Raw genomic sequence first — 20571 nt, forward strand, 5'->3', positions numbered from 1 at the left:
GTTTCACTAAAACAACATTTTTTTTACCTCAAATTAAACAACATTAATTCAAATAATTAACTACAATATTTTACAACAAAATAACTATAAAAACACACAAAATTATATAAAATCAAAATAAGACTAATAAATTTAAAATTACTTAAAAACTTAATAAGTTAATTAAAAACTCAAGAACTAAGCAACAATTAGCATATAAAATATGGTAAAATAACTCTAATTTGTAGAGTTATCACCGACAGTTAATTACAAACCAATGTCGACAGTTAAAATGTGTCGCTATTGACCCCAACGCCAACAGTTCATAAAAGTTCAATGCCGACAGTTAAATGTTGTCGCTATTGACTCCATCGCCGACAGTTAATAAAAGTCCAATAGCGACAGTCATAAAATGTCGCAAAAATTCAAATTAAAAATCTAAAAAATACAATTATTAATGAATAATATAATTTTTAAAATAAACCAAATTATGTAAATATATATTTATAAAAATTATATATTTATTAAAAAAAATTTAAAACTAGATTGTTTTTGTTTCTAAATTTTTCATATTATTAAATTTTATATTTATAATAATTGGAAAAATATTGTAAAAAAATTTAATATATAAATTTATTAATTATGATTTTTTAGATATATATATGTTTAAATACTTTTTTTTTTATAAAAACTTATGTCTGAATTTTTTTTAATGGAGGCAATGCCGACAGCCACCCTAAAAAAAAATCAAACTCTAAATATTCAATTTTTCCCCCCACTTTTCTTTTTCCCTTTTCCCTCTTCCCTCTTTCTTTCTTTTTCCCTCTTTCCTTCTTTTTCCCTCTTCTCTTTTCTTGTCCATGTGCGACTGCTTCTTCCAGCCACCGTCGACGCCGAAGTCCACAAGCCACCTGCACGTGTCTCCTCCATCTATCCTCTTGGAGTAAAACGAAGGGTACTTAGTTCTTTATCTTTATATATATATATATATATATATATATGAGTATGTGTGTGTATATGTATTGGTTTTATGGTTAAGATAATGAATGATATTGAAATTCAGGGGATCTTCATAAATGGGCAATTTCTAGGGCCTCAGTTTGAGTCGGTTACCAATGCCAACTTGATTGTTAGTGTCTTCAATGCCTTGGACGAACCCTTTCTCATCTCATGGTTAGTGTTCTTGTACTTTTTCTTTACTTGTGTAGTGAGCTCTGTTTTGAAATATGGACTTCTTCTTCCAACCATTGACTACAATTTGAAAATTTGAAACATATAATCAGATCTTATAAGTTCTTACCAGAAAGTGTTGAACTTTTTGTTATTTTGACTGTCATTGTTATTGAATAAGAAGATACAGTTTTAGTAACCCAATGTAATTAGTGCACACGAATTCAAAAAGGACTTCTTGATGGCCATATATTCATTGTGGCCCTATTCTCAACATTTAATAATGAATGTTCAAATGAGTAATGTAAGAGCCCATAAAGATCCTCTTTTGTATCGATTTAAAGATTTCAAAGTTTAAAATCCTAAAGCCTCAAAGTTTAGGGTCCGAATTTGTGATTGAAAATTCAAGGTTAGTTTGGATTTTTAGTTGCACACAAAGTGTTTGATAAAATGCACTTAGTGTGCTGCGTATTTCAGATTGGTTACCATTTAGTTTGTGCACTTTTCAGTTTCTTGTTTGCTTTATTTTCATTTTAAATCAATTTATTACAAGTATTTTGGATAAAAATTTGTTTGGATGCTTGAAGATGGGTTCCATTGCTTTGCTGCTATGGAGTTTTTTTCTACCTTATTTTGGGTGTTTTTCCTTTGTTCTTAGATTTACTAGTTTGGTTATGTTTTTTTTGTATTCTTATTTTTCAAATAAGGGAACTACTGTACTGGGTCTAATAGCATTTTTTTCCATTAAAAATGTAGAGAATTGCCCATATTTCTCAGCCATTGTTTGCATGCATTATAAAAAAAGTAGTAGGTGTCTAATTGGGACACAAATTTTGACTCGACCTTCTGGTCCAAACTCAATCGACCTGTAATTGTTATTATTATTCCCATATTCGTATATTAGGTTCAATATTTCACTATTATTATCATTATTATTAAGCATTTCATATTGTACATCTCATTAATATTGTATATGCTGTTATGTCTTTTGCTTATCAATAAAAGTCGCACTTATTCGATGTCTTATATGTATATTAATTAACATTTCACCAATAATAATGAACTTAATTCTATACATAGATATTTTTGCAAAATTAATTGAATATAGTGATATATTTGAGTTTTTAGAAATTGTGATTATTAATTTAATTGTAAGCATCAAATCAATCATTGGGAGGGTCAATGGTGCATGTGTAGGGAAAACCAATATGGTGATATGAACCAATCATATGAATAATATTTGTGGTAGATAGGGAACAAACTTACAATCAGAGTTAATCATAGCATTGATAAAATGTGCTCTGAGTTAATCATAGCATTGATTAACAATTCTCTTGCACACCACGATGACAGTCTTTGAGATATTTTATGGTTTCCTTGGAGTATTTTTGATAGAAATTTAAGTCGATCATATGGTGTTCTGTAATTTTTTTCCCTTCTAATTTGTTGGCTGGCATAAAAGGATTTTTTGATAAATCAATTAATCTAACAATTAAATAATAAGGTTTAAAATTCATATAGTTTGTTGGTACTGTATTTAATGACATATATAACGTAAATAAGAATGAAAAGGTCAGGAGATTTGAGATTAGCTGTCTTGTAGATTTGACTTAAAATGGTAGTGATGCATTATCTTTGCTTCTTCCATGGCAGTATGGCGCAATGATTTTTTATTATTTTGCCAGTATATTTATAACTATTACACACAGAAAATAAAATTGACTATGTTTTGAAGGTAGATTTTCTTTTACTGTTTCTTTTGCTATATAATAAATGGTCATCACCAACAATATCAAAGAACTCCATTGCCTCAATTGTAGCTTAGTTGTGTTTTAGTTTATATTGGGATGTAAAATTTCAGTAAAATTACTTTAATCCATTTACTTTGTTTGTGTGCCATTTATTATTTTAATATGCTCACTCTGATTGTAAGTTTGCGAGGATTCACAGTCAACTCAAATTTTTAGGTAGTTGAATTAGTGAGGAGCATTAGAAAAGCTTGCTATTGATTGGAAGATGTATATTCTTAAATAGAGTTGAGTGGAAAAGAAATGAACTTAAAAAAAAAAACAAGCCACAAACTAATGAAAATGGAGTTGTACATATCATGCTTTAATTAAAAATTTTGATCAGTGAAGTAGGTTCTGAGAATTTTGTGTGTTGTTGTGATATATGGATGAAAACTTGAGTTGTTTGATTTGTTTGTGTTGATTGTAATAGATTACTAGGCTAGTAAATTAGGGGATATGCTATTCGATTTTCTGTTCGATTTATTTTAATACTTCAATGTTTTCTCTTCAAAATTTTAAAACATAGGTAGCAAGAGAGTTGTGTAACAATTAGTAGTAAACTTATTTATTTACACTATAATAAAAATCTAGTTATAATTTTTCATGTTTGGTGTATTATAATGTGATTTTTCATGTTTCAGGGATGATTTTAGAAAGAAATTAATGACAGTCAATTCTTACTTTGGAAAGACTATTGATGACGAGAGTGAGTACAAGGACAAAAAGAAGAAAGATATGTTGTTTGACAATGAATTTAATGTTTTATTTTATTTGTAATTTTTATTAGAGTAAAGGATTCTTTTTTGAGTTGTTAATTATTTATTTTGTAAATCTAGTAATATATTTTTTAAGGTCAAGACGATTATGTTTATAGACAATGTTATATGATTTTTGAGTAAGTAGTAGTGTTATATTTGTTCCAAAATTTGATTTATTAAATTTGTAAATACTTTGTGTAATTTTTGTTATTTTAATCTATAATTTATTAGATTTGTATATAAGTATTTCATTTAAATAATAATTTTTAATTTAAAATAAAAATAAATAAATTTTTTGCAAGCAACGAAGACACTTAATAACTGTCGGCATTGCCAGCAACAGCGACACATAATAACTGTCGGCGTTGCCCCACAATAGCGATAGTTTTTAACTGTCGGCGTTGCTAGCAACAACGACACCTAATAACTGTCGGTGTTGCCAGCAATAGTGACACTTAATAACTGTCGGCGTTGTCGGCAATGGTGACAGTTTTTAACTGTCGACGTAGCTACCCCTACGCCGGCATAAGCAAATACGACAGTTAGTCAACTGTCGTCATTGCTCAATAGCGACAGTTAAAAACTATCGGGAAAACCTACTTTTGTAGTAGTGCTGTGTCGAAAATAAATTATTTAATTAATTAGACTTTATTATTGAAAACAGTTTTATACACCATTACTGACACTGTCAAATATATATGAATGCATAAACGTTTTCTTGGTCTTATTTCTTCAATAAGTAAACTTATGTGTAATCCAAATTTGTCATCGTGCACAAGATTTAATCACCTCATTTTTCAAACACTTTCCAAAAAACATGTCAAAAAATGAATGTTCCTTTACTCAACTTTCCTCAGTTGAATTAATTTATTGTGTTCTCTTTTAATTAATCTACTTCATATGATCCTTTGTATTTACTAGTTACATTTTTCATAGAAGTACAAAACCAACTACATGCTGTATCAATTATGACATAGGCCAGTGGCACTATAGCACTAAAGTGGAGACGTAATAACGCTTATTAATTATGACCTCTCGAAGATGGACATTGTTGGGCCCAAAAACCTTTTCCGTTTTAAGTATATTAAAACGGGTCGTTTTGATCTTGCAGAGGCTCCGAAGGCAGAATCGACTCTGACCTCTGTATATTTAATTGAGCCGAATACATTTTGGGGGGAAATTCAGTTATTTCCCCCACCAATCAAGGAGTCAGTTTAACCAACTAACCACATCACATTTTTGTTCTATAAATATTGAGCTCTTATTCAAATGAAGGCATCGAAAAACTGACTTACGCATCGGAGTGTCTTTCTTGCAGGTACCCCTGACGGTTCAACAACTGACAAAGTTATCTTCATCATCAGAGAAGGATCAGAGAATCAGAATTTGTCGGCAAATACCTCAAGATATAGAAAGAAAAAGTTGTTGCATCAACAAATTGGTGCCGTTTGTGGGAAAACAATTCCCTCTTTTGTAACACCGTCGAATCAAGAAATCTTTCCTTGTAATCAAGATTCACTCGGACACAAAAGCCATGTCACCGAAGAACAACGGAGCACCAGGTACCATCGCCCAGGTCGCCCCACCAGTGGATGTAGGCGACCAAATCGCAGGATGTGTCAATTGGTGGAAACTAGTCAGCAAAGATCCGATGAAGCTATCAAGACACTATCCGAAGCTCAGGCCAGGCTAGAAGCTGAGATCGCTGAATTGCAAAAAGCAAACGAAGCCATAAGAAGGGCCCAAGACAAAGGGAATCCCCATCTTGAAGGGACTAGAGCTCCGATCGTCCAGGTCAACTCCCCTGGGAGAAGCATACACCACGTCAAGGAAGGGTCTCAAGGTCCTCTGCCATCCTCTCCAACTCGTCTTCACCAGGGGCTGAGGACCAACGGGCGGCACGCTGCGAAGCACATGCACAAGCCGGTGTAGAGCCCATGAGACCACCCCAACCAGACGCTGAGAAGGGGCCCCAGCTGACCCAAGCACGGACCACGTAGGATACACCAGCCGAGGACCGTACCCCCTCCATCCGGTTCTTGGACAGTGGGAAAGAAGAGATGCTGCGAGAAGTGATGCAGAAGTTCTCAGACAAGAGGTCTGCTCACGCTACTGAACACATGGATTTGGTTTCCAGGACCACTGAAAGATCTCCTTTTTGCAGAGTGGATACAGAACGAGCCCAAACCACGAGACTTCGTAATTCCTCCATTGCCCGCATTTAATGGAAAAGGAGATCCACTCAACCACCTATTCCAATTCCAACAGAAGATGGCCTTAGAAGCAAACAATGAAGCCATACAATGCAAAGTTTTCTCCACAACTTTTTCTGGGTAAGCCATGTTATGGTTCAAGTAGTTGAAACCTGGTTCTGTCAACAGTTTCGGTGATCTTCACAGAGCCTTTCTCCAACAGTATAATGCTAACCACGAAGCACCAAGAACGATGGCAGATCTCTACCGAATCGAGCAAGGCGAAAATGAACACCCAAAGTCATACCTATAACGTTTCATCCACCTCGTACATCAGATCCGTGATGTCGAACCAGTCACCACGGCTAACCTCTTCGTCAAAAGCCTACAGGTGGGATCTCTCTTACACGAAAACCTCACCATGACACCACCATGCGACATGCCCAAAATCCAGATTCACGCCGAGGGCGTCTTTAGGGTCTTGAATTTCGAGAGCGTGTGCAGAAGAAGTCCGTACTTATCTTCACTCCACTAGCAAATAACCTTCCACCCCCACCTACAAGGGACAACAAGAGGAAGAGACAGGAAACATATCACATGAAAGGAGCAAAAAGGCCAAAATCAAATCAAGATCCACCACAATACCCCTCTTTCGAATATATCGTCCCCCAGGAGGTCATCTACGAAGAAAATAAAGATAGACCCATCTGGCGTGAACCGTACAAAATCACCACTCCCCCTGAAAGAGGAAATAAGAACAGGTTCTGCCTCTTCCACAAGGATCATGGGCATACAATCTCTGAGTGCCACAACCTCCACAATCAAATCCAGGGCCTCATGAGAAGTGGACGATTAACCAAGTACATTAAAGGGACAAGTAGACCCGGCATCTCACAGCCTAACATCGCTTCTGCCCCGACACCACCAGTAGCAGACTCCTTAAATATGGCCTCCACGAACTCTCAAGAGCCTCTCAAAAAAATCCCCATGATACATGGGATCGTGGATGTAACGCCCTACTTCCTTAGAGCCGTTACCAAGTGAGTTTTAAGACAAAACAGTGTGCATGAACTCGCTAACCGAGGTTTTTAAAACAAAAGTGTGACTAATCAAAAGTTAAGGCTGTAATCTTTGAAAATGCGCTGCTTCATTGAAAACTTCTAGCATTAAACATTTGGGATCCCAACATAAGGTTTGAAAACTGTTTACAACCTAAAATAAGTTTACAATTGCTTAATTAGTAAAATCTCGGATTATTACAGCCATTTCTCAAATAAACCCCCAACCAAAGCAGTCGGGCAGGCCAAACATGTACGCGTCGCTTCACGTTCTCCGTACTCATGGCTGGTTGACTCAATCTATGCCCTTACCTACAACATAGAGCACCCGTGAGCCGAAGCCCAGCAAGAAAACTCAAGCAGTTCATAACATATGCAAATTATACAGTTAATCATATCAGATAGTCCACAGATAAACAGGTCAACCATTTGACTTAAGCAACCCGGCCATGCCGCCCAAGAAGCCTTACCAAAGCCTAGGGTCTCGGTCCTCACCATAAGGATATCACATGTATCCATGGGGTCCCACCCTGACTACAAGCACTCCACGTGCTATGTGGTACTTCCGGCCCCACTGCCGTTCTCGGCCTTTCGCCGTTCTCGACTCCTCGCCGTATCATTCAACTCTAATCACAGATAGTCTAACTCAAATAACATTTGAACATATATCAATTCAATCAAGTCTTCACCCTAACATGTAATGCAATATGGGGCCGTGCCCTGCAATCATCTCAGCATACAATATAGGGTCGAGCCCTGCAATCACATCATGGGCCCATGCCCTGTCTTACGGGTGCTATAGTTTTCTTACCTGTCAATTTGATAGCTTTCAACACTTGACTCCTTGAGCACGATCCCACTCGAGCCTTAGCGCACACCTAAACACAGCCATAGGTCAAAGTCAACACCGAACCCCAAGTCCAAAAACCTAGCCTCGGGACCAATCCCGAGCCCCCCGGGAAGTCCTAGATCCACAAAACAAGGTGGCGAAGTCGAACCCCGAACCCTAGGTCAAAATCCCTCACAAATAGCCCAAAAACCCCATTCTGGGCGCAGGGTAGCGCTACAGCGCTCAAAAGAGAGCGCTATAGCGCTACAAGCAGAATCAGCACCACCCCAGAAAGAAGGCCTAGCGCTACAGCGCCCAAAGACTAGCGCTGTAGCGCTAGTTGCAAGCAGGCAAACCCCAACTTCTTTTTCTGCGATTTCCTTGAGCCAATCTCAACCCAAACTTCCCCAAATCTTTACCAAACTCAAAATCAAGCTTATAAACACTCTCCACTCATCCCAAGCATCCCCAAATCTCAAAACCCAAGCTCATGCATCCCAAATCTCAAGATTCACCATGATCAACCCTAAACCCAGAAATTCAGTCAAACAACAAGGGTAAATGCTTAGAATTCATACCGTTGATGCAATTTCGACCTTGATTCATTCCCTAGACCTCCATAGCTTGCTCTTCCTCAAAGCTTGCCCAGAAATTCCCTAAAATTCCCATCATCTCAGCTCAAAACACAGCTCAAACCAGCCAAACCCTTAAAACTGAAAACTCTAAAATCTTACCTCAAACATTGATGTGTTCTTGCTAATCCTTGCCAAATCTTCAAGCCTAGCTTTAAGATCCTTGATGCTCAGCCTATCCTAGCTCTCCACTGAGCTTTGCCCCAAGAAAAATGGAGAGAAAAGGTGCTAGAACCCCAAACCGATCCTTTGGAAAACCCCTCTGTTTTTCTCTCTTTTCTTTTCTTTCTTTTTCTTTCTTTTCTTTCTCTCTCTCCACAGCCAACACACTTTCTCTATAAATCCCACTAAGTGTATAAAGCCTCATAAATAAATCTCTAAAAGCCAATTGACCAAAATGCCCTCCTTATTAACTCTAAACCCTTTTGTCCAAGTAGGGCCATTTTAGTCATTTTACTTAATTCCCGCTAATCCTCAAGTGTCTCTAATATTTTCCCGCTTGCTTCCCAATACCTGAAAAGTCACCAAATAATATTCCCCATTATCAAAATTAATCTCAATATATTTTCCAAATTCTCATTTAAACTCCCCGGGCTTAACCTAAGCCGGGTATAAATTCCCGCTTTGACTTTTCCGCTAACCCGCTCATTCTAGGATCGTCTCGAGTCACAGATCACAGATACACCCACATACCACTGTGGTCTCAACAATCATCACATATCAATACAGTTATGCCCAAAATGGCCAAAATTACAATTATGCCCTTCTAACACAATCAGGGCCTACATGCATACTAATACACATAGCCATGCATCTCAAATAGTCAAATAATCATATAACATGCTTTAAATCATAATCATGTGTTTAACTCATTAAAATCAAACATAAATTCCATTATGCCCTCCAGGCACACTACCCAAGGCCCTTAAGCCTTAATAGCGATTTTGGGTCGTTACAGTGGAGCTCACCGAGGAACAAGAACGGGCATCCAAAATTCATAAGAGAATGGAGGAAAGGGTGAAGCGATACAGATCATTAGGCCACACAGTCAACCTTGTCGCTTCGGAAGACAGATGCTATCCAGCCTCTGCAATCACCTTCACAGAACATGACTTGCGGGGAGTGCACCTACCCCATGACGATCCTTTAGTCATTTCATTACAGGTCGACCATTGCCAGCTGGGAAGAGTTTTGGTCGATGAGGGCAATGGTGTTGATATCCTCTTCTGGGAAGCCTTTCAAAAGATGGGACTCGAAGTCAGATCAGGCCCTCTGTTGCACCAATCTTGGGATTTAACAACCAAAGGGTATACCCGAAAGGCGCCGTTAGATTAAACGTAGTCGCCGCAGAACGCACCTTGCCAATGGACTTCCTCATAGTGGACTCCGTTACCAAGTGAGTTTAAAACGTGCATTTAACTCACTAATCAAGGTTTTAAGATGAAAGTGTAATTAAACCATAAACAAAGTCATAAACTTTGAAAATAATTCCATTTATTGAAAAACATAAAGCTTTTAACATTTGGGATCCCAAAAATACTGTTTAGAAATATTTCCAACTCAAAAGTATAACTAGAGTCGGCTAAACGACAAAATCTGGGTTTAGTACAACCATCTCCCAAAATACCCGTGGTCATGGCAGCCAGGAAGGCCAAACATGTACGCGCCGCTTCACTCTCGCCGTACTCATGGTTGGTCGACTTTCCCCTTGCCCTTACCTACACCACAGAGCATCCGTGAGCCGAAGCCCAGCAAGAAAACCCTCACAAGCAGATAACATATGCATATTACACACTTAACATATAAACAAGCCATCATCAGGCTAACCATATACAGCCATACCATCCCAGGCACTTTACCAAGCCCTGGGTTCGCGGTCCACACTGTGTGGATATCCCAGGTATCCTTTAGGGTCTCGCCCTGGCAACTCGCACTCCGCGTGCTAAATGCTGCTCCCGGCCCCTTGCCGCTCTCGACCTTCGCCATTCCAGGCCTTCGCTGTTCCCGACACTTGTCGTTCATTCACATATATGTGCACATAGCATAATTAAACATATACTTAAACATGAATAAACTCAATCACACAATATATAGGGCTGTGCCCTGCAACACAAGCTCTACATCAGTTTTCTATCCCGAGCTTTCCAAGCACCGATCTCCCGACCACAGTTCCCTGGTCCGAGCCTCGCTGAAACCCTAGTCACAACGCACCAATAATATCCATCCATCAAATTCTAATCCATTAAATAACTTTGGGTCATAATTCTAGTCTCCAGGACCTTGAATTCTATCAATCCGGGTGATAAAATCCATCCTGAGCCTTAACCTTTGGATTCACAAGCCTAAAACCTCTTAAAAGCCCAAAAATGCACTAAGAGCTGCGGCCCCATGAGGCCATGTCGCGGCCCGCCCCCAACTAGAGACCAACCTCAAAACAAGGCAAGCACGTCGCGGCTCAAGCAAGGAAATTTCGCGGCCCACCCTTCTTCCTGGCCACCAAAATGCTTCAGAGGGCCACAGCTCAGCAAGACAATGCCGCGACCCAACCCTTCGAACCCAGAAAAATCCTCCATTTTTGCCACCAAAACCCATCCTATTAACCCCAAAATCAACCCAACAACTCAAGCTAACCATCACAGAAGTTATACCATGGACTCAGCAACAAAACCTAACAAGAATTCTAGCTCAAATCCTCATCAAACTCAAAGATTATTCTTCACCCAACACACATGCAATACTCTAAAATTTCAGCTGGAAACCAGTATAATTCACTAAGTTAAGAGCTTACCTTGAGTTGAGTTAAATCCCTGGATGAGTTCTCTAAGCTCCAAGCTCCTAGCTCCCAAAATTCCCAGCTCCAATTCCTTAGTCTTTGGTTGGTTTCCACCAAAATGCTCTAAGTTTCCAAAGGGAGAAGATAAGAGAGAGATAGAGAAAAAGAGTCAGTTTCCTTAGCTTCTGAACACTTCTCCAATTTTTTTTATTTAACTTAAGTTTCTAACGTTACCTCAAAGCCCGGGGTGCCAAAAACGTCCCCGAGGGAAAAATGGTAAATTTCCCCAATTTTCCCTCCTAAACATTCTAACCTCAAATATATCTCCAAATATTTATTTTCATAACCTGATAACCCTATAAAATGTCTAATACCCGAAATACCCCTCGACTTGCCCCGAGTCGAATTTCTGACCCCGTTGTGACTTTCTGGCTAATAGCTCCCCAGGACTATCTAGGATCGTGCAACACAGATATATCACAAGTATATCACAATTATTACAATTATCACATCATGCCCTCAACGGGCTAAAATTACAAACATGCCCGTAATAACCAAACGGGGCCTACATGCATATTTAATTCACCTAAACATGCATCTCTAATCACATACTCACGCAAATTCATATATCATAATAATAAATCACTTATTGCTCTCCAGGCACACTAATCAAGGCCCTAAGCCTTATTAGCAAATTTGGGTCGTTACAACTTTCCCCTTGAAATTACCTGAACAACTCGGGATACCGCTCCCGCATCACTGATTCAAGTTCCCATGTCACCTCCTCAACCTTGCTATTCCCCCACATCACCTTTACCAAGGCGATGGTCTTGCTCCGCATGACTTTATCCTTCTGGTCAAGAATCTAAACCACCTTCTCCTCATAAGACAAATCCTAGTCCAGCTCCAAATTCTCATAACTCAGAACGTGCATCGAATCTAATACATACTTCTGGAGCATGGATACATGAAAACATTATGAACCCCTGATAAGGCTGGAGGCATCGCCAACCTGTAAGCTACCTCTCCAACCCGTTCCAAAATCTCGAAGAGGCCAACAAACCTAGGGCTCAGCTTGCCCCGAACACCAAACCATTTCACTCCCCTCAAAGGTGAAACCCTAAGAAATACATGGTCACCGACCTGAAACTCTACGATTCTGTGTCTCAAGTCCAAGTAACTCTTCTGGAGACTCTGGGAGGCGAGCATTCGAGCTCTAATCTTATCAATCGCCTCATTGGTCCTCTGAACAATCTCAGGACCTAAATAACTCCTCTCACCCGTCTCATCCCAATGGATAGGTGATCTGCACTTCCTCCCATAAAGCATCTCATATGGAGCCACTTCGATAGTCGTCTGATAACTGTTATTGTACAAGAACTAAATCAAAGGGAGATACTTACTCCAAGATCCCCCAAAATCTAGCACACAAGCTTGTAGCATGTCCTCCAGTATCTGAATCGTCCTCTCAGACTGTCCATCTGTCTGAGGATGATAAGCGGTACTAAACTGTAATTGCGTGCCCATAGCCTTCTGCAGACTCTCCCAAAACTTGGAGGTGAAGGTGGGGTCTCTGTTGGATACTATCGACCTCAGAGCCCCATGAAGTCGAACAATTTCCTTCACACATACCTCAGCATAGTGCTCTACAGTATAAGTCGTCCTGACAGGTAAGAAGTGGGCGGACTTGGTATACCTATCCACAATCACCCACACTGAGTCATGCTGTCCCACAGTCTTTGGCAAACCAACCACGACATCCATGGTGATATCTTCCCACTTCCACTCTGGAATCCTTAGAGGCTGCAGTGACCCTGCTAGCCTTTGATGTTCAGCCTTGATCTGCTGACAAGTTAAGCACTTGGTCACATAATCCACCACATCCCTCTTCATGCCCGACCACCAATACAAAGCTCTCAAATCTTGGTACATCTTCGTCGTACCTGGATGTAAGGAATAGGGAGTGGTATGCAATTCATCTAAGATCTCCCGCTGGATATCAAAATCCATCAGAACACAGATCCGACCCTTGAACTTCAGTAACCCTATCTCCGAGATAGAAAAGTCATTAGCCACTCTGACTAAGACGTTCTCTCTGTGAACTCTCAACTTGGAATCTTTCCCCTGCGCCTCCTTGATCCTCTCAAGGAGCGTAGAATGAAGAGTGATGTTGGCTAACCGGCCAACCACCAACTCTACACCCACTCTAGTCGTCTCCTCAACTAGCTTATCAGATATTTATCTCGAACTGAACAACTGTCCTGGGCCTTTTTGACTCAATGCATCAACCACTACATTAGCCTTCCCAGGATGGTATATGATATCACAATCATAACCCTATCACTACATTAGCCTTCCAAACATGTACGCGCCGCTTCACGCTCGCCGTACTCATGGTTGGTCGACTTTCCCCTTGCCCTTACCTGCACCACAGAGCACCCGTGAGCCGAAGCCCAGCAAGAAAACCCTTACAAGCAGATAACATATGCATATTACACACTTAACATATAAACAAGCCATCATTAGGCTAACCATATATGGCCATACTGTCCCAGGCGCTTTACCAGGCCCTGGGTTCGCGGTACACACCGTGAGGATATCCCAGGTATCCTTTAGGGTCTCGCCCTGGAAACTCGCACTCCGCGTGCTAAACGCTGCTCCCGGCCCCTTGCCGTTCTCGGCCTTCGCCGTTCCCGGCCCTCGCCTTTCCCGGTACTAGTCGTTCATTCACATATATGCGCACATAGCATAATTAAACATATACTTAAACATGAATAAACTCAATCAAAGGGCTACGCCCTGCAACATAATCACATATAGGGTCGTGCCCTGCAACACAAGCTCTACAGGTACAACATTTTTCTTACCTGTGTCCCGAGCTTTCCAAGCATCGATGTCCCAAGCATAGTCCCCTAGTCTGAGCCTTGCTGAAACCCTAGTCACAACGCACCAATAATATCCATCCATCAAATTCTATTCCATTAAATAACTTTGGGTCATAATTCTAGTCTCCGGGACCTTGAATTCTATCAATCCGGGTGATAAAATCCTCTGGGATTCCCAAGCCTAAAACCTCTTAAAAGCCCAAAAATGCACTAAGAGTCGCGGCCCCATGAGGCCATGTCGCGGCCCGCCCCAACCAGAGACCAACCCCAAAATAGGACAGGCGCATCGCGGCTTAAGGAAGGGCATGCCGCGGCCCACCCCAACCAGAGACCAACCCCAAAATAGGGCAGGCGCGTCGCGGTTTAACCAAGGGCATGCCGCGGCCCGACCCTTCGAACCCAAAAAAATCCTCCATTTTTGCCGCGAAAACCCATTCAATTAACCCCAAAATCAACCCAACAACTCAAGCTAACCATCATAGAAGTTATACCATGGACGCAGCAACAAAACCTAACAAGAATTCTAGCTCAAAACCTCATCAAACTCAAAGATGATTCTTCACCCAACACACATGCAATACTCTAAAATTTCAGCTGGAAACCAGTATAATTCACTAAGTTAAGAGCTTACCTTAAGCTGAGTTAAATCCCTGGATGAGTTATCTAAGCTCCTAGCTCCCAAAATTCCCAGCTCCAATTCCTTAGTGTTTTGTTGGTTTCCACCAAAATGCTCTAAGTTTCCAAAGGGAGAAGATAAGAGAGAGATATATCAAAAGAGTCGGGTTCCTTAGCTTCTGAACACTTCTCCAATTTTGTTTTATTTAACTTAAGTTTCTATGGTTACCTTAATGCTCGGGGTGCCAAAAACGTCCCCGAGGGAAAAATGGTAAATTTCCCCAATTTTCCCTCCTAAACATTCTAACCTCAAATATATCTCCAAATATTTATTTCCATAACCCCATAAAACATCTAATACCCAAAATACCCCTCGACTCGCCCCGAGTCAGATTTTCAACCCCGTTGTGACTTTCTGGCTAACAGCTCCCTAAGACTGTCTCGGATCGTGCAACACATATATTTCACAAGTATATCACAATTATTACAATTATCACATCTATGCCCTCAATGGGCTAAAATTAGAAACATGCCCCTAATAACCAAACGGGGCCCACATGCATATTTAATTCACCTAAACATGCATCTATAATCACATACTCACGCAAATTCATATATCATAATAATAAATCACTTATTGCCCTCCAGGCACGCTAATCAAGGCCCTAAGCCTTATTAGCAAATTTGGGTCGTTACAAGTTTTCTCCACTTTGCACCAAGTTATGTGGTGCCACTCACCCAACAGCCGTTATACAATCAAGAAAAATAGGTGTCAGAAGCAAGCCAAGAATTGGGAGTTAGTAAGATCATGGGGAAATTTTGGAGGTTTTGACTATTTTGTCTCCGGGGGTGTTTTCGGGACCCCGAGCGTTAGGATTTGGTTGAGGCTACTTATGCTTGATGTAACCTTTTAAGAAATTAAAAGAACGTTAAGAACGTTCTCTCTCCCTCAAAGTTCCATTTTCGTCAACCGATCGCATTTTCGAAGGAAACTTGAGTTCTAGGACTCGGATTCAAGCAAGGATTTAGGCATAGCGATCCTAGGGAAGATTATAAGCTAATTAGCCAGAGGATTTAGTCGGAAACAACTCAATCAGAGGTAATTCAGGTTTTAAGTTCTAAGTTTTTAAAGTTTTTAAGCTTGAATTGGACTTTGTGCTTTGATAAGTTTTTGATTGGTTTGAAACTTGGGTTTTGTGGGTTTTGGACCATGGAGATGTTTGGGAACTTTGATTTTTGAGTTTGGAGATGTTTGGATAGGTTTTTGGAAGGTTTTAAAAGGTTAAAAATGGGGAAAAATGGCTGGTCCGAGGTTGGGCTGCGGCCTAGGCTTGAAGAAGCAGGTGGAGGTTCCGTTTGCCCTAAGGGCCACGGTGCTTGTCAGGAGGGCCGCGGAGCTTGGTGTTGTTTATGGCCACATTGATGTTTTGGTTAGGGGAACTCAAACCTTAGGCCTTGGGATCATTCCTACTACCCGGTTTAGTGGAATTTGATGTCTCAGAGGCTAGGTTTTGGTTCCGGGTTTGGTTTTAGAACTTGAACTCATTGGATCACCATTTGTGGTTGTGACTAGGTTATCAATAGAGGCTTGGAGTAAGGATCATGCTTGTGGCTCGTTTATTGGTAACCTGTGCTTGGACCAAAGGTAAGAAAATTTCACCCTATGAATATGACATGCATGGTTGTACTTGATGCATGTTGGATGTTTTAATGTGACATGCATGGTTATTGTTGAGGCATGTCAAGTGATTAAATGTGATGCATGTGTTGCACGAGAAACATGTGATTAGGGCATGCTAATAATATTGATTATGAGATTGTTCAGAGTTTGAAGCTTTGTGTTTATGCATGATCCTAATTATGCTAGCAATTGTTAAGTAAGCATGTTGAATGCCCTATATTCGAATATTTGACATATGATATATGTTTGGTAGCATTGCTTACTTGTGTATGGCACTGACTAGTCAGGGTCAGCACTAGTCACGTATTACTGACCTAAGAGTCAGAAACGACATAGGCGTCATGAACGCAGAGCCGATAAAAAATTAGATCTAATCGATATCACGTTGAATGATTCTAGGAACATTAATACGGGACCGACCCTAAGGTCGATGAAAATTATAAGCGTTTGACTAGTCTAGGACTAGTTACTTAGAGCCATGGCCAAAGGCCTAGGTGACTGTTTGTCACGTGGATAGGGAGCGGAATCCCATGGTTGTGACCCTATGGTCATGCGATAGGTTATATTGGTGACTAATTCATCGAACAACTATCTTGTTTAAGCTAGTGAAATGATCACTTATCTACAAAGCCCTGGTGACCCTATCGTCACATGGCTAAGGGAGCAGAATCCCATGTTAGTGTCCCTGTGGTCACTCGATAGGTTTATACTGGTGACTGTTTCACTAGATACCTATCTTGTTTAAGCTAGTGAAAGGATCACATATTAATAAAGGGAACGGAACCCACCTTAGTGACTATTACAACTGTCACTCTTCTATTTGGGGCTAAAATCCCGGGATGATTATTATGATCATCATGTGATGATTATTTGCCTGCTTGAATAAGGCTATATTTGCTAGGCGTGTGCCTTATGACTTGATGACATGTTATTACTGTTCATGAACATAATGAGTTTTCTTGCTGGGCTTTGGCACACGGGTACTATGTGGTGTAGGTAAAGGAAAAAAAAAGTTGGACCATCCTTGAGTTGGAGAGCTTAGGTGACGATGTGTACATATGCGGCTGCTCGACTGCCACGGCCGAGGGTTGAAAGAGGAACTGGTTGTAAATATTTTTTTGTAATAAACCTTTAAATTATATTTTTGGGATCCCAATGTATACAGTAAATGTTCTAGTGAAATGTTATATCTTAACAAAAAAATTTAATCCCTAAACCGCTAATCATACTTAGTCACACAATTTTGGCCAAATGACTCGATTAACGAGTTTAGCACTGTTTATAAGGCACACTGTAACGGTCCCTGGAGTTTAGGGCGTTACAGTTTGGTATCAGAGCGAGCCAAGGTTTATGGTTCTTGAAGACAAGTTGGGCATGTACACTCGCCAATGAAGATAGCTTCACTCAGGGAATGGTAAATATTTCTATAGTTGTATGCTTAACTGCTTAAATAGAATGTAAATGCTTTACCTGCACATTGTGTTAGGAAGCATGAGATTTTGATAGAGCCTGGCTCTTTACTATATGATTATATGCTCCGTGAATATATATATATATATATATGAATACGATTTTATGATTACCTGCTCCATGATTATATAATTGTGATATATGCATGTTGGAGTTGAAGGCATGATGTGAATGTTAGAAGAGCAGGGATTATGACTGATGTATGAATTCCATGGGCATGTTTTTAGCACTGCAGTGGTTTGTGAATGTGGTATGGTAAGATTGATCCCGTGGGGAAAGTTCTTGATATGCTCATCATGATTAATGGGTCAAGTTATTGACTGCAGATTCAAACAGCAGGTTTACATCCAAGGCAGATAATGAGGCTTGGTAGTGGTTATACAGAGGCTGGGAATTACAGCCAGGGTTTTAGTTCTTCATCTGCTCCTATGAATTTTTAGCAGATGTTCACAAATTTGTAATCAAGATTGCAGAGGCATGAGGAAGAGATCAGGTGTCTGAAGTAACAACGGAATCTGTTGGGGAGCACTCCTTCCTTGGTTATGCCAGGAGTGGCATCAGCTTTGGCTCAGCCTAGGGTTGAGAACAAGTGGGAATTTCTCTGTGGGAGATTCCAGGAGTATTACCCTCCAGTCTTTGAGGGAGACCTAGATCCATTCAGAGCTGAGCAATGGATGGGCATGATCAGTTCCATTCTTGACAATATGTGGCTGGTAGGTCATGATAGGGTGGCTTGTGCGACATTTGTATTGCGGGATGATGCCCGGACGTGGTGGGAAGTAGTATCCCAGACACGAGACACAGCTATGATGGATTGGAAAGAATTTAGGCAATTGTTTAATGAGAATTATTATTGTGATATAGCCAAGACTGCTAAGATGAATGAGTTTGTGAATCTCGTTCAGGGAAAGGCGTCAGTAACCGAGTATGTTAACAGATTTGATGGGTTGGCCAAGTTCACTTTTGACATGGTACCCACAGATGTAGCTCAAAAGGAAAAGTTTGTTCAGGGATTGAATCCTAGAATAGCTCGGGGCCCCAGTGCATGAAATCTCTACCTATGCTCAGGTGGTAGATAAGGCTCTTGTTGTTGAGAGCATAAGAGATGAGAAGAAGAGTGCCAGAGAGCACGGAGGTCTGATAGTGGTACCTCCACTTATTGGAGAAAACAAGAAGGAAAGCTGGAAGACTTATCCAGTATGCGCTCGGTGCAAGAGGCATCATTTAGGAGAATGCCGAGAAAGAGCATGTTTCTCATGTAAAATTTTTGGACATCATAAGAAGGATTGCCCAATGCGAAGGAAGGATGAGCAAAAGGGGATGAACAGATCGACTTAGGCTCGAGTGTTTGTTCCAATACAGTCAACATTTGAGACTGAAACTAGTTCCTCAGGGGTGGCAGGTCAGCTTTCTGGTTCTGATTTTGTATTATGCTGACTGGTTTTGGTGCCATACTATTCCTTTGTTTGTTTCATATAGAGGGGCATAAAGATGATATGCAGATCACATGGTCATGTTGTGATGGGAACGCAATATTGTATTGGTGACTTAAGAGATGAGTAGGGTTATAATAAAAAGGACTCATCAGTGATTATGTTAAAGTTGATTATGACTGACTTTAGGATGATTTGGGATATGGATTGGCTAAGTAAGTGTGGGGCAATTTTAAATGGCAAGGAAAGAATAGTATCTCTTGGGCTTGAGAGCGGAAAGCCTTGTGGAAGTTGGCACTGTGCATAACTTTGGTATGCTGATGACATCTGTATTGAGTGCTAGAGTTTTATTGCAGGGGGTGCATAGAACTCTTAGCTAGTGTGGTGGATACCACTTAGATTGTGCCAGTGGGATCAGGATAGACTAGATCAATCTGTGAGTTTCTGGAGGTGCTTCCAGGGGATTTTCCAGGGTTTCCTTTATGTGAAGAGATAGAATGGTGATTGGATTAGTGCCAGGAATGGAGTCAGATTTAGGGCACTATTTTGAATGGTTCTGCAGAGTTGTAAGATTTAAAGGTTCAGCTAGTGAGTAAGATGGTATTCTCTAAGGTGGATCTTGGATCTGGTTAGTACCAGCTAGAGATCAGGGAGAAGGATATGCAAACGATTGTTTGTAGCAGATAAGGGCACTGGGAGTGATGAGTTATGATTTAAGAGTTTAATCAATGTCGAGTTATCTTGATGAATTATATGGACAGAGCATTCAAAGGATTATTTGAATGGGATTTGTGATCGTCTTGGACGATGGTATCATGATGTATTTCTTGCGGAGATTTGCCAAGGTTAAGGAACGCCTTAGGGGCAGGATATTATATGTGCCTTGGGAAAGAGTTCTGAGTCTTCTTGCAAATCAGAATCAGTTAGTAGGTGATTATGACACCTCAATGATAGGGAAAAGGATTGCTTATGCAACGTGTTGGTTAAAGGATCTGACCAGAACTAGAGTAGAGTTTTCTGGTGGGCCAGGTGGCCAGTTCTGTGCTTGAGATTACTATCTCAGAGAAGATCAAAAGGAAAGATGACTAAGTAAACCACAGATAGGAAAGATTGAGTGGGAAGTCTTAGCTGGATTAGCTAAGGGTGTTACAGTGTCAGGTGTGAATTTATTATGGTATAAGGATCGGACTTGGGATCCGATGGACACTAAGATTAATTGGAAGATTCTGGATGAATCTCATGTTACTCTCTTATTCTCTTCATTCAGGCATCATGTTAGTGTATCAAAGTTTCAAAGCTTTATAGT

General features: G+C 40.3%; 1 protein-coding gene across 1 annotated transcript; it reads left to right on the plus strand.

Moving 5' to 3' along the window:
- Nucleotides 1-700: 700 nt before the first annotated feature.
- On the plus strand, nucleotides 701-3838 carry LOC133791345 (uncharacterized). Its single transcript, XM_062229272.1, has 3 exons — nucleotides 701-934; nucleotides 1043-1152; nucleotides 3581-3838. Exons 1-3 carry the CDS (start codon nucleotides 701-703, stop codon nucleotides 3714-3716), a joined length of 480 nt encoding a protein of 159 aa, XP_062085256.1. The 3' UTR covers nucleotides 3717-3838.
- Nucleotides 3839-20571: the final 16733 nt, after the last annotated feature.

This window comes from Humulus lupulus, chromosome 7, assembly GCF_963169125.1.
Source record: "Humulus lupulus chromosome 7, drHumLupu1.1, whole genome shotgun sequence".
Lineage (NCBI taxonomy): Eukaryota > Viridiplantae > Streptophyta > Magnoliopsida > Rosales > Cannabaceae > Humulus > Humulus lupulus.

Coding starts and splice junctions, on each gene's coding strand:
- LOC133791345 (XM_062229272.1), top strand. CDS start 701: ATGCCGACAGCCACCCTAAAAAAAAATCAAACTCTAAATATTCAATTT. Junction 935..1,042: donor CTCTTGGAGTAAAACGAAGG/GTACTTAGTTCT, acceptor ATTGAAATTCAG/GGGATCTTCATAAATGGGCA. Junction 1,153..3,580: donor GAACCCTTTCTCATCTCATG/GTTAGTGTTCTT, acceptor TTCATGTTTCAG/GGATGATTTTAGAAAGAAAT.